At 44.8% G+C, this 15,245-nt stretch overlaps 1 protein-coding gene across 4 annotated transcripts in view; it reads left to right on the top strand.

Annotated features, from left to right (window-relative positions):
• The window catches only part of EFCC1 (EF-hand and coiled-coil domain containing 1), a 51,768-nt gene extending 39,072 nt beyond the window's left edge, over positions 1-12,696 (top strand). For 2 of the 4 annotated variants that reach the window (XM_061472987.1, XM_061472986.1), the window contains exons 4-8: positions 1,082-1,214; positions 1,453-1,618; positions 8,187-8,345; positions 10,653-10,722; positions 12,275-12,696. In XM_061472987.1, the coding sequence (XP_061328971.1) occupies positions 1,082-1,214; positions 1,453-1,618; positions 8,187-8,345; positions 10,653-10,722; positions 12,275-12,408 (662 nt within the window). In that variant the 3' untranslated portion in view covers positions 12,409-12,696. The remainder of the gene's footprint in view (positions 1-1,081; positions 1,215-1,452; positions 1,619-8,186; positions 8,346-10,652; positions 10,723-12,274) is intronic. The other 2 variants (XM_061472988.1, XM_061472989.1) reach the window with 2 other exon arrangements.
• Positions 12,697-15,245: the final 2,549 nt, after the last annotated feature.

The raw sequence follows: 15,245 nt of genomic DNA, 5'->3' as shown, positions 1-15,245 counted from the left end.
GAGCCATGAGTCTCTGCTGGGCCACTCATCCCCTTGAGCCCACCATTCCCATGCAGAAAGAACTACGTACACACAGCACTCGGAACGCTACCTGAGGTCAAATGTGGCTTGAGATGTGAAGAAATAACAACATTTGACTTGATAATTGTTAGAATTCATTAATCCTATTGAATTAACTGACAGTGATTAGGCATAAAGAAGTCTAAAAGGAAAAACCCTGTTGACACTGGCTTAACCTGATGTCAGCTCAAAATGAATATTCAGAACAAAGGTGTGACCAGTGTTTTTCATGTGCTCAAGGTTTCAAAAGACTCCCAGTATATTACAAGCATCATAATAATCCTCTGAGTCCCAGTAAATACCTTCTTGTGAAAAAAAAGGAGTTAAATGCAAGAGCTTTTGTAAATTACAGCTGAACCAGTACTGAAATACTACTGTAATAGTACCTGTATAGTTACCTGCATTGCAGATGGCTTGTTTATAACTTACTTACCATGTGAGATAGAAAAAGATATAACTAAACCTTAGTTAGCTATAGGGCTAATACTGCATTTATATACTAAAACCACTGACCCTACAAAACAGTGAGGGAATCACAGAATGGTTAGGGCTGGAAAGGACCTTAAGATTGTGAATGAATTACAGAATAGTTGTACCAAATTCCTGCACTCTGAATATGTGCTCAGCTGGTACAGTGACTAGGCAAAAATAACCTCACACGGTACAGTGCTTTCTCATTCCTCTTGAAAGCGTATGTTCCATGGTCCACATGAACAGTGACCGCTATCCCTTACAGCACACTGATCATTCACACTTGTAACTGCTTAAAGAAGAGAGCTGAAGCAAAATAGCTACAAGTTACCTGGAAGAAAGTGCTAAATTATTCAAGGGTTTTAAAGCAATGCCCCTTACAGAGACTCCCCTGCCTTACTTTGGTGCCCCTTACCACAGATGCTGGAGGACCCTAAGCTGTGCTTCACTGGGGTTTCTAACCTCTTCTTTTTGTCTCTCTGTGTCTGGAGTTAAAGTGCCATAGCTGTGGCCCACTGGGACTGATGTGTGTTACTGGTTTCTTATGCAGAGGATCAGCTGTTCCGTGCTGTGGAGGGTCAGGCTGCCTCTGATGAGGAGGAGGAGAAGTGGGCAGGAGACCAGCCTGCCCAGGTGGACCACATGAGGAAGATACTGGCCAAGCTCCCCTGCTGTGCCAGTGGGTAGGTTAATGCTTCCTGAGCCCTTTGCAAAGACTATTTCATGACCTGAAGGTACCGTGGCTTCAGTGTGAAGCAGGCCCCTTTGCCCATCCCAACCTAATGCAAGGCAGCATCAGCCAGGCTCAAAACTGTGATCTGGGCTGCCAAGAGTTTTGCAGGAAACCTGGCTTTTACAAACATAGACCTTCCTTGAGAGGTTCCCCTAATCTATTGGTTTGTTTTTAAAATGTCTATCTAGGTGTGATGAAAAGATGTGGAAAAAGCTAATGTCTTACTTGGAGACCACCAACAGTGATGGCCGTGAAGCGGCGCCTGCGGAGCTCACAGAGAGGATCACACAGCTCACCGAGCAGCTCCAGCTGAAAGGGCATGAAGTGCAGCAACTGGAAACAAACATGGAAGAGGTAATAGGTGCCAAGCAGAGCGTGGAAGAGTTACTTATAAATCTCTAAGTAGCTGCATTTATATACATGTGCATTTACATTGTGGCCATTGTGCTCTGTTGCTGATGTTCCTCATTGGGCCTTTAGCTTGTCAGCTCAAACATCTCATGCTCCCCTGTAACTAACACCCGTGTTTCATGTCTGGTTCCTACCTGAAACTCTATTTGTTTGGAGGATGAGAAGTACACCAGTCACTATCACACACAGGCTGTTCCAATAACATAGCCAAGATATCCTGCTAGTCCCATGTGATCTTAAAGTACTGTACATCGCAGCCACTGCTGGGCAGAGATTTAAATGCTGGCGATCCTTCTGTGAAGCAAAAATAGGGCATCATCTGCACTGCTTTGGCCTGCTTTGTCTTAAGGTTCAGTCAGCGCTTGTTCAGTATGCCATACCCCTTTGAAAGGAGCATAAGGATTTCAGTAGTTTCAGAAGGACTGGGTTAATCACTAAGCTGTTTAAAGCAACAGTAAAATATTCAGCTTCGTTACTTGTTGCCATCCTTTGACTCTTACAAGGATTTCATATTGTTTGTCCCCATGACTAAATCAAATGAAATTACTTGTGAGGAAAAAGAATTAAAACCAGAATAAGATCACACTTGTGTCCTACACAATGTGCAGCATTCGATGACAGTTTATTCCTGCAATCCTCCTTGGAGTAACACAAAGCTTCCTTCTGCACTGCTTAACATTACCCCACATAAAAACTTATGGTTATTCTTCCTAACCACTTTCCTGTAGGAAGTGCCAGTTTTCTTCTCTCCCTTTTTTCTCCATTCCTTCTGCAGTATCACATTGCCTTCTTTTTAATCTCTGCTGATGGATATTAGCTTCGTGCACCTTGTTCAGAGAAGTACCATTATGAATAGATAATACAAAGCTCCAGGGATCTGTTGCTCTTGCTCTGAAGACAGGCAGGGAGGTGAATAAGCCACAGTGCCAACTCACTGCAACATGAAGGTAAAAGCAGTAGGAGGAATCATTTTGAGCCTGTTGTTCAAAATTGATTCTTAAACCCTCTTATTTATATCTTGTGTGCAGTTACAGTTTGGGATTTGTGATACTAGAAAACAGGCAGAGAAGCAGTAAGTAGATCCTTCCCAAAAGGTGACTGTTCCTGTAACCAACACAGAGCAAGTTGGAAGACTGAGAAATGCTCTCTCTCATCTAACTTGCAAGTAAATACATTGGCTTAATAGCCATCAAGAACACTTCCTCTGATGACCTGACAAACTACCTTATCCATTGCTCTATATATTTCTGTTTGGAACTGTTCAATGTTGACAACTGACAAATCTAACAAGTACCAGCCTCAGCAGGCAAGTGAAGGGCAACACTCTCAAATACTAAATAATACCTGCTTCAGTCTAAGACCTGTCAAATCGGGGCTGAAAGAGTTCTAAGATCTGCCATGTCTGCAGAGCTCTGCTTTCCAACACCAAGCTGTTAAAAATGGCTCTCACTGAAGGCAGGTGCTGAAGGTGTCAGGACCTGGGGACAATGGATGGAGCAAACAGGAGCCACCCGCTGCCAAGTGCAGTGTTGCAAAGAAATGCCAATTACTTTCTATGACAGCCTGCGTGCAAACTGCCAGCTTCATTACAAACGCAGGTAGTTTATGACCTGCCATCCAGAGTCAAATATCACACACTGACCCGCAAGCAGCAGTTGCTTAGAGAAAAGCAGTGAGAAACAGTACAGAGGGTTTTCTTCTTGGTATTGTGCACCTGGTTCCCGATACAGTAGGGACAGATACATCTTGAACTGGATCGTGCCTGGAGTATCATGGTTAATGGCCAGACTTGGAGCTATTCACCATGAATTTACCTTTCCTTTCTCCAAAGCTAGCAATGCTTTTAGTATCTTGGGGCAAGGACTCCCACGTGCTAGTTAAAAAGGAATAGGTTTTGAGGATTTGATTTTGTTAGCTTTAAATCTGCTGCCTGATCATCCACTGTCACCTCAGTTTTGTGCCTGACAATCAGCAAATTACCTTTCCCTCATCATTTTACAGACTTTAATTGTGAGAAATGCTGTCTTAGCTACAACCATTCCTAGCCTTCCTCAGCTCTCTTAGTACAGAAACCATTCTGTATTTCTATTACTCCGCTTTATTGTTCCATGTACTTTTCAAGCTCTATTACCCTTTTTGAACTAGAAGAACTGAAAGATGCTTAGTATTGAAATGCATGCCCTCCATGGCAATAAGCATAGTTGCTGGTTTGTGCCTACTTCCTTCCCCCATAGCTCCTAGCAGGTATGTTCTGACCTCTGCTGACCACTGAGCTATGTTCAGGAGGTGACAGCTCTCCCACATCGCCTTCTGAGTGGCAGTCATCACTGCTGCATGCGTACAACTTTGTGGACCCTTCCTGCATGCCTGACTTTGCATTATTGACACTGAATTTCACCTGATCATTTACTGTCCACTGCTATGCAATATCATGAGGTCCTGCTGTCATTCCTCTCAGGCAGCTTTAGTTTTGATTGCCCCCAAAAACTGTATTGAGAGCAAACTGAAACCCTTCGACATTCATAGAATCATAGAATAGTTCGGGTTGGAAAGGACCTTAAGATCATGTAGTTCCAACCGCCCTGCCATGGGCAGGGACACCTCACACTAAACCATATCACCCAAGACTCTGTCCAACCTGGCCTTGAACACTGCCAGGGATGGAGCATTCACAACCTCCCTTGGCAACCCATTCCAGTGCCTCATCACCCTCACAGGAAAGAATTTCCTCCTTATATCCAGTCTAAACTTCCCCTGTTTAAGTTTGAACCCATTACCCCTTGTCCTGTCACTACAGTCCCTAATGAAGAGTCCCTCCCCAGCATCCCTATAGGCCCCCTTCAGATACTGGAAGGCTGCTATGAGGTCTCCACACAGCCTTCTCTTCTCACTCTTTAAAGATCATTTCTGAGTGTGCTGAAAGCTCAGGGGAGCTCCCTGTGAGACCCCCAGGACTGTCTCCCTGCCCTGTGCACCCTTCAGTCCTGGTCTGTCATGCTGTGCTCTGCCCCAGCTTGTGACCTGCTGGGAGACCTCATAGCAGCCTTCCAGTATCTGAAGGGGGCCTATAGGGATGCCAGGGACTCTTCGTAACAATAGGACAAGGGGTGATGGGTTAAAACTTAAACAGGGGAAGTTTAGATTGGATATAAGGAAGAAGTTCTTTACTGTAAGGGTGGTGAGGCACTGGAATGGGTTGCCCAGGGAAGCTGTGAATGCTCCATCCCTGGCAGTGTTCAAGGCCAGGTTGGACAGAGCCTTGGGTGACATGGTTTAGTGTGAGGTGTCCCTGCCCATGGCAGGGGGGTTGGAACTGGACGATCTTAAGGTCCTTTCCAACCCAAACTATTCTATGATTCTATGAGACCCTGGTGGGATCAGCATTAGGGTTTTTTGAGTCTCTGTTGATGAATCCTGTGAAAAGCTTTCTGCAGATTCACAATACATTCTATCAATCAACAAAATCAACACTATTCACATTAATTCATAGATCCTTTCAAGGATTCTTTACAATGCTCATCTGTGTATTCACCAAGTCCCTCCACCATTATGGTGCCTACCAATGTGCCTGACAGAATTACTGAGACTCTCAGGGATTTGCTGTCCCTCAGATCATCTCTGAAGCCTCTCTTGAAAACTGGTGCTCTGTTTGCCAACCTCCAGGCCTTTGAGGGTGAAATTAGTTAAAAGCACAGCACAATTCACCCTTCTGTTACCCTTCTCTTCCCATTTTGAGAGTGTTTTTCAGGTTCATTGCTTGTAAAAGTGGCTCTAATATGTGTTTTATGTGGAAAACACAATAGGATAATTTTCTCTTACATTCCTTAAGGATATTCATTTTTCAGGGTCCTGAATGTGTTTGGACACACTGCTCCAGAGCTCAGGTTTTCCCCATGGCATTCTGCCCCTTTTATAGGAGGGCTGGATAGCAGCTGCTGCCTTCTCAGAACTGGTGTTTGGCAAGGTGGTGTTTCCATCTTACAAACAAGGCACAGATCCAAACCCTGGCTTTGATGAAGGGCCTTGACAGAGCTAAGAACAAATCCCACTCCTCTGAGTCCTGTGACTTAGCTACTGATATCCCTCCTTAGTCTTTCACTTTTAAAAATAGCTTATGCTTCCCCTGCATCGTTATCTTATTGCCAGTGTCAAGGTAACCAGAGGTGCTAGATGTAACCTAGCTAGGGAAATCAATTTGGGAGACTGGTTTAATGGCTCACCGAGCTGCTGTCTTCAAGCACAGTAAGATGACAAGAAATGCATACCCATGTGTATAAATGAAACAAAGGTATTGGGAAATTAGCCTCCTTACTGGTGACAAGGTGGCTGTCAAGGTGTAACTGCTGTGGAAAGCACTTTACTCACTATAGCACAGGAAATACAAGCCAAAAGGGCTTTGTAGGAGCAGCCACACTCAAGCAGAGGAGGAGACAGCAGCAGCAACAAATGCTGGGTCCAAGCCCCACTGTGGCTAAGCACAGTGCCTGTGCTGTCTGTACAGTCAGAGCAGCAGGGAGCTGGGAGAGCTCCGGAGCAGGCACTGAACGGGGACAGTGGTGCTTCCATTCACAGCCGTATGTGTGAATAGAGACCTGGTGTGCAGGAACAGCCCCTGGGCAAGGACAGGGACCACAGCCCCCCAGCAAGAACAGGGACTCCCTATGCCTCATTCCAGGAATGTGGTTCTGCTGACACAAGCAAAGCAGCAGCTAACAGCAGCAGGTGAGGGCTGGCAGGGCGCAGGCCTGGGACAGATGGACACTCATTAGGAATTTCCATGAGCATCTGTCTTATTGCATAGTGGGAAAGTCTATTTCACACTTAAAAATAATGACCTTTTTACCTCTCTGTTATTTATCACACACTGCTTCAGCTGTGCAGGGGGCAGAACTCCGTATGTGTAGTACCTGCCTATGTCAGGTGGGATGAACAGTGCAGAGGCAATCTGCAGTATAATAAAGGAAAGCACATTCCATTCACTGCAAACCTCCCTCAGCTGCTGGAGTACTTGCGGTGTGTCAGTGGGAGTGCTGCCACAGCACTGTAACAAAGCTGGCTCTCCACGCAGGAAAATGTTCCTCTCTTCCTCCCAAAGCAGGGTTCAGGCAGGGCTGCTGGAATCACTGCTTGGCAGACGGACCAGATGCAGTGATCCAAACTTCTGGAGCTGTTGTATAGCCCAGGGAGCAGGAGTGCCTCGCAGGGCAGAGCTCACAGTGCTGACAGAACAGGCTGATTTCCTATTAGCACTGTCAGGACCTAAACTGACCTCGCTGTGGATCAGGGATTGTTTTCTGTTTTCACTCTGACACCTGTGTTTTAGGGAGTTAAAGTTCCTTCCCACCATTCATTAGGATAGAAGTTTCCGCAGATACATAGTGTGCGTATCAGGGCTTTTTGAGTTCAACTCTCTCCTTAGTTATCTCTAAAGCTGCAGCGAAGATAAAACAGGACAACAAAAAGGGATAACAGAGCCACCAAACTTGGCATGCACCCCACGTGATTTTGTTACTCGGTGTAATATTAATAGATCTATTTAGATTGTGTTTGCCACCACAAAGTGCAAGGCATGGTAACACTTCAGAATGCTGGGCACAGTGTGACTGAGAAATGAGGTACTTTCATTCATAAACCTGAAAACTCTCAGTGCCCCCAAAGGTCCAAAATTAACATTTAAGTGCCATATTTTCCAGGGAAATCTGGCTCTTTTTAGTGGCTTGGTCACATATCTGCCACAGCCTGGGTCTGTGACAAAGAGATGGAGGTCTGTAAATGGTGTGGCAGCTTTGAGGGTCAAAACTGTCACCTGGATTTTGCACTGAAACAAAAGCAACCTTTTGAATCCTAGGAGGCCTGCACTGACTGACAGGGCAGCGTTGGGAGCTCCAGGTCTGAGGAGTCTCCTCCTGGCCAGGATTTCCATAGGGCTCTGAAGTCTTACTGGAGTCTTTTCTGTACTTGGCTGCAAACCAATGCTTCACCAAGCGCAAACACCAGTATTTTGCAGAACCAGAATCTTAAGGGAAAAGAGATTAAGACACCTTTTAAACCAAAATACTTGTCTGCTACTTACCTTCTTATTTCATTGAATATATATACTTGGTATGAGTATACATACTTGGTGCTTGGTATGGCAAGACTGACATGGTAGGAGTAGTAAGACAAAGATTTGGTTACGCTGGTGAGGGCACACAAATCACTTTGTGCTTTCTAGAGGATGACAGGAATGCACAAGATCAGAAAACTGAAATAGCAATGCTAGTATTTGAGATTTCTGGATGATCTGCTTGCATCCAGTGTCAAATGAATGGCCATTACACACGAGAGCAAAGCATGCATCCCTGGAACCACTGACTCTTCACTTCATGTGGTATGTTAAAGAAACACTTCCCTTCAGGAAAACCTGGTGTGAACTGATATTTACCAGCTAAGGGGGAAAACTCAGCTTTGCAGTTAGTGGGCAAGAAAGGGAAAAGCTCCAGTGCTTTTATTTTCCTGTGTCATTGTCCAGATGAAATGCCCATTGCTAGGTGAGCTGCAGCAAAAGGTGGAGGAGACCGAAGGGCTGAAGATGGAGCTGCAGATGGTGGAGACGGAGAGAGTTAGGCTGTCCCTGGTGGAGGAAAAGCTCATGGATGTTTTACAGCTGCTTCAGCAACTTCGAGACTTGGTATGGCAAGAAAGCAGTGCAGAGACTTAAAACTGGGTTTGATGGTGTCCTTCCCAAACTAAAAAGGGTGTTCATACCTTCTGTTAATGACAAAGCCCTGTACATCAGGACACGTTTTACCTGTGGTTGCCCTGGGAACTGCCTCGTGATTGCAGAACACTTTTAGACCCCTATGGCTGACTTCCCAAAAGAAGCCTAGAGATCTCCGTGGCTCCAGATCTCCAAGCTCTCATTATCTTCTAAACAAAAATTGGGAAGAAACGAGGAAAAAGAAAATGCTAGTAATGTGAAAAGTTTATATGAGATTATTCTTCCTGCTAGCAAAGGACCTTTGTTTAACTGCATCCTAACGTGACACTGAGTTAGTATTAAAGGGATAAAACTCCTCCCTATGGGTCAATAATGGGTTTTTAATAAGAAGTTTCTTACCTAGCAAATAATCCAAACAGGGATTTAACAAAGCTGATGCAATAATATCCCAGAAGTATATGGCCAGTCCTTTAGAAAATAACTTGAGATCTCCTGCTTGGGAACGATAATGGTAAGTGCTGGCCAAAAGATGGGCAAAGCAGATAAACTGCAGGACGAGTGCATTGGGAGACACACTGGACTGCTAGGAACTGTTTGTGTCATTATGACTGAGGGTTCTCCTCAGTTTCCAGCACAGCACTGCCCAGTCTGTGTGAGATGAGAATGTTTCCTATGATCACTTTCTGTTGTTTGGAGTACGCTCATGTTCCACTGATGACTCTAGGGAACAAGTGCAATATCTCATCATTTGGTAACTTATTTTAGCACTTCACCTGGAAACTTTACTTTCCTACTGCAGGTCTGACACATGCATCAGTACCAATCCAGTGAAGGATTAAGCTAGTAAAGACTATGACTGGCAACAAGCATAATAACCTTTTGTGTCAAGCCTTCAACATGTCATTCACTGGTCAGCTGTATTATTGCAAGTCATTTCTGTTAGGAGACAATCCATCACACAATGTGCCCTGTCTCAGTGATAACAGCACGTCATGCTGATCCTTGCTGGAATCACACCACCACATGCTGCCAGCTTCCATAGAACTAGCACAGGCAATGATGCTGTCAATGAAGAAGAAAATTTACAGCATCCCCAGTAGAGTTTAGCAAGGATCCCTTAAACCCCTGATGGGATATACTGCAGGTAAAAGAATGCTTATTCATCAGAAATTATGGGTTTAGGTGTCACTTCCCCAGTATATTCACCTTGATGTTTTAAATATCCCAAGCATCTCATTTGAAACAGAATCCACCTCAAAGCAGTGACTGTCCCAAGGCAAATGCCCATCCTGTCAGGAATTAAGGCCAGGTTGGACACAGGGGCTTGGAGCAAGCTGCTCTAGTGGAAGGTGTCCCTGCCCATGGCAGGGGTTGGAGCTGGATGAGCTTTAAGGGCCCTTCCAACACAAACCAGGCTGGGATTGTATGACTATTAAAACTGTGCTCTGTGTTCAGAGGTAATGTGTAATCCAAGCCTGCTGCAAAGTGCATTCCACTATGCCTCAGTCCCTGGGGCCCTGAGCAGAAGGTGAGGACCAGTGTTAGTGAGGGAGGTCATCATCTTTCTTCCAGAGTAGCTTCCATCTATTTTCAGTTCCTGAAGTTGTAACAAGAACAACGTGCCCCTGCAGATGGGGGTGTTCTAGTACTAAAGTGTGTGCCAGCTTGAGAGGGCATTAGTGTCTGCATCACAAATGAAGAGACTTTGTTTTCCAGACACAGGAGGTAGTGTCCCAACAGATTCCTGATGTAAACGTACCTCTGAAAAAGACCATCCAAATCCTGAGTAGTTCTCACAAGTAGTTTCCACCCTTTGCCATCTCACTGTATCTCTAGCCTGTGTCAGTGGGCCTGACTTACACCTTGAATGGTTCCCAGTGACTCCTGGCACAGCTGGGGCTGAGAAGGCTCCTTTTGGGATGACACTCCAGTGCCTGCGTGCTCCTCACTGTCGGGCATGCCCTGCTTACGCTCCTTACCATCCAGGTTTGTTCAGGAACACCCTGTGGAAAATTCTGTATTCTCCACTGAATCCCTGTTATTTCTCCTTCTACAGCCATATTAAGGAACTGGGGCCCTCCACAAACTGCTGTTATTTGACCAGTATCTAAGATAAAACGCTTGATAATGAAGCCAACAGCAGGTCTTGTGTTATCAGGATTCAGTTCCATTTTGGTTTCAGTTTCAAATGCACATACACTGCACATAGATTTTGTTGCCTACATATGAAGTGGTGAAGGACATATTTGTACCGTAATGCTATCTTGTTTTTTAAAGAACATATCTAAGCGAGCCTTGGGGAAAATCTTGCTGAGCACTCTGGAATCCTGCCGTGATCCCCAGCCCGGTAAGAAAAAAACTCACCTGTAAAGCCCAAGAGGCATGGAAAGTGTCCTTGGGGGAAAACACTGGATAGATAATGAACAGATGAGTAGGAAGAAATACATGTCAAATACTGGGGGACAGGCTAGGGAGAAAGAAGTACTGTGCGAGAAGATTACCTATAGGAAGTGATGACTAGAGTCTGTGACACATGAGAAACAGGGACACATCTAGGGCTTATTTTAGCCACATTTTAATTAGAATTTGGCCTTAGGAGCACAACTCAGTATCCCACTAATGTCTGTGGGGATTTCTTGACATGAGAAAGTGGAAAACATTACCAAGTATGTAAGGCACCTATTTATCGGGTTTGCTATCCCACTGTGTGTTGAACCCCTCTGCTGCAACACAAACAGGATACACAAACCAGAATATTTCTGTCAAGAAAATGGATGAAACCTGCACTCCTCTAATAATAGCCTTGCATGTTCCTCAGATGGAAATTAACCTCACAAACTCCTCTCCCTTGGCAATGCTCTGGTGTGCCAGAGCTGCTTTAGAGGAGCCACACAGGGCTCCCAGCCTGGAGGTTTATATTTGATTACTTCGCTCCTATCAGCAGAGCATTTGTGATTACCTTCAAGAAACGAACATCCTGTACCAGTCCTAAGAACAGGGCATGGAGGTGCCTTTATTAGGCACACAGTAGTCAAAGACAAGCTTATAAAAGACTAGATGGGACCTAAGGGTTTAATTTTGGGGAACATTATTGGCAGTGATTTAGGCAGGATAACACACAAGCCTTTCTGGGTTTGCAGTTTCAAGGCCTTGTTGCTAGTGTCCAGCAATCCAGGGCATGGGCAGCCCAGAGCTACGCCGGGCTGTCTGGCGTGGCTGCAGAGGAAGGAGAGCAAAGGAGGCAAAGACAGAGCCCTTTGGTGGCTGAGCCATAGGTCAGATTTCTCCTGGTGAGGAGGAGAGGAGACTGTTAATACCCGCAGCACAAGTGTCCAGAAGGTGCTACCACTTACCCTGCACAGAAACACTTGGCTCCAAGTGCTGCTGCTGCAATAAAGCACCTCCATCTGTAACTGCAGCAGCACAGCTCAGCTTCCTAAAATGACACCAACAGTGAAGTGACCTGCACAGCTCCCTGTCCGTTCTGCATCCCCATTGCCAGAAACAGCTCATCCTCTCTGCTTTCCATTTGCTGGCTGTGCACTTACGTTAGCAGCTTTCCTAAGTCTTTGCATTCAAACATCGTCTTCCTCTTTGACAGGACTAGGTGGATGCTTGGATTGGCAGCTCTTTAGTGTGCCCTGAAATAGTCTTTGTTCACACAAGCATGTGAGAACTCAGTGAATGAAGCAAGAGAATCAGTAGAGAAAACAGTCCTTGAATCCAGTTCCACAACATCTTTATAGGGACAGGAATTCATTGTTTGCCTTCAAAATTTAGACTTTTTATGTTAATGACAAGAAATGGCACCTTTGAAGAACAGAGCGTGTGTTACAATTGTTAAACTGCAACTTTCTGCCTTTGTCCAAATGATAATGTTTGCAATTTTCTTTTGGAAGGAAAAGCCCACCTATTCGAAGTCCTAGACACTCTTTACCACGAGCTGGCAGGCTGTGAACTCCTACAAAGCCAGCCTCTGGAGAAGGCACAGAGTCGTCAGGCCCTGTCTAACCCGCTGGTCATCTCCTGCTGAGCAGCATGCCGAGTACTCCCAGAACAACAGTCCTCGTCCCTTCAAAGGCACATGAGTGAAGAGGAGCTCAGTGATGGACCAGAGCAACAGAATAATCCAGCCATGAAACCCGAGGTAGACTGCTTCTGGGAAGAGCACCAGTGCCTCAGCTAACGTCAAAGCCCTCCCTCACATCCGGAGTGGTCCCACGCCGTGAGGATCACGTAGCGATGTCTGTCTGTGACACGCATCCTTGCGTGATGGCCTGTAACTGTGCCACTTACCCAAATAAAAACCATTCCAAGCACACAGACTGGGCCTGTTCGCCTGTTCAGGCCTGGTTGCACACTGCCTGGGCACAGGTTGTAGCTCATTTCCAAAGCAAAAGGCAGCCCACGTTATCACTGGCAAGTGAACCGCTTCCTTAACAGAAACGTGACAACACGGCTGCATGACAAACACCAACACGAGGGGATGCCAGCAGCGCAGGTTTTAAGGGCTCATGTGTAACGTGTTTGTGTGTCTCTATTGGTGTTTCAGCTGTTCACCTTATTGAACTCTGAAGTTGGACTGGTTACTGCCCTGCTGAATTCTGTATTTGCAATTATAGAGCTGCCTTAGAAATCCTCAGCAGTCTTTCCTGACAGTGGTCTTAGAATTGACATGAAAAGCTAAATCTACCTGCTCGACAGAGGTACAAAACTACCTTGTTCCCAGGCTCTCAGGGGAAGGAAGGGTTGAGAAAGCCCTTTGCAACAGCTGCTGTGTACACCCACCCTTGTTCTCTCACTTCCCTCCCCTCGGTGCAGCTGCAGGCACGCAAAGCAAGGCCCCACTTGCAGTGCAGTTAATGTGAAACACTGCCCCTAATCGCGGAGCCATGTTACCTTTTAATCAGCAATAAGATCTTTCCTGGGGGCAAAAGTAAAAACAAAAGTTGTGTCCAAGGTGCCTTTGCTGTTCCGTTCACAGAAACGTAAGGAACAGAGCTCCTAAATGACTCAGCTGAAGTTATGGTATTAAAAAGATGCTTTGTGTGTCTTTTAAGGATGTGAAATGATTTGCCTGAGATAACACCAGCAGTGAAATAAGACCATTCAATTCAGAACTGTGCACGTATGGTTTTTGTACACGAATAAGGACCGTACCACAATGCACTCTGTGGAACAAGAACATATCTATTCCTTTCTATTGAGGATGCACTGGATTGCTTGCACACACCTCCATCCATGCATTTAGAGCCATGGTGGTAACAAAAACTGGCAGCAGGTATTTTCATTTCATTTTAGAGAGAAGAAAAGGTGTTTTGCAAACAACAGACCCAGCCCTCTTCAATGGTGTTTTACCTGGGGTTTCTGCTTTAACAGAAGAATATTGTAAGAATAGAGCTATATTTTTAATATAGATTTTTTTATAAAGATAAATTAGAGGGGACGTACATACATAGTGCAATATTCACCCTGTCAGAAAGAAAACTATACTAATACTAAATCTATTACTAATATAATACTAAGAATAATATACTATTACTTAGTATACACTAAACTACATGCTAATACAATATTAAAAGTATACATTAAATGTGGAACAGGTAGAAATTAAAAGGAGCAGAAGTTAGTTCCCTGCTTCTGTTCATTCTCTAATAAAACTCAGGTATCAGCTTATGTTCTGGGCAGCTCGCTCTCACTTTCCCAGGAGTACTGCATCCACAGGGAGAGAAAATGCCAGCACATCATGAAATAAGCATGACCTGGGTGTGGAGTCAGCAGAAGAGATGCTTCAGGAACAGGATTATGATCAGTACACACCTGACTATGGATAGTCTCATGTGCTGCAGGAGTCTTTCCTCATTTCAATTGGTATTATTTCCTGTACCCACTCTATGTATACATACACGTGTGCATGTGTATTCAGATGATACATACTCATGCACCGTTAAAATTCCTGTGCTAATTGTATACTTTAGTACCTTTTTCACCACGAAGTTTCCACTTCCCTTTCTAATATATTCCTAGAAATGTCTAGGCTATGAAGTGAACTGCTGTCCTTGTGCCCAAAACAGGGCAGGAGCAACATCATCTGAGTGAGCACTGCACAGCTTATCCGAGCAGCATGAACTGGAACTGCAAATGTCCCTGGAGACCTAAACTGGTGTTAAGGAAGATGCAAACAGTTGAGATAAAAGGAAGCTTTCATGAATAAAGCAGCAGCATTTAACTGATGTAAGAAGCAGCAAAATCCCATCTTCCTGAGTTAGCTTCCAGTCCTGTAACATGTTTATTTCTCTAAGAAATGCCTAGATCAGAATCACTTTTGGTACATCAGCATGTGCTGATTAACCTTTTAACAATAAAAGATGATTATTTTAACTCCAAAGAGTAATTACTATAAAACAAATCAGACTTGTAGTATTTCTATAAGAAGAACCTGTTATTCAGGATGCATCAAGAAAGTCAAATTCTTGCTGGAAACCAGAGGCAAAGCAAAGCACTGCACTAGGAAAGACCTTCCTTGGTGACCCCAAAATTGACTTTTTCCTTCTCCCCTTTTGCCATACTGTTTCCTCCTGAGCCTGTCAGCAGTGCTGCTGAAGCTGCCATGTGTTTCGTGTGATGCTCCATAAAGATGTGATTTTATATCAGTGCGATGGGGAAACCTCTAGCTCTGCCTCCCCAGCAGGCAGGCTTCCACAGTTTGGTTTGCAATGTGGAACGTGTTCAGCATCTGCACAGCAGTCCTGAGGAGGAAAGCCACATTCCATTTTTCCTTGAAGGCCCAGCTTCGATCGAGTGATTACTGCACGTTTCAGCTACCTTTTATTCTCATTTATTTTATTTTCTTGCCTCTCTGAGTACTGG

This window comes from Pezoporus flaviventris, unplaced genomic scaffold (genome assembly GCF_033815535.1).
Source record: "Pezoporus flaviventris isolate CSIRO_AGI_PZ_B2104156 unplaced genomic scaffold, CSIRO_AGI_Pfla_v1 ptg000073l, whole genome shotgun sequence".
Taxonomy (NCBI): domain Eukaryota; kingdom Metazoa; phylum Chordata; class Aves; order Psittaciformes; family Psittacidae; genus Pezoporus; species Pezoporus flaviventris.
Note: the sequence above shows the minus strand (reverse complement) of the source record. Positions and strands in the feature narration are given on the sequence as shown.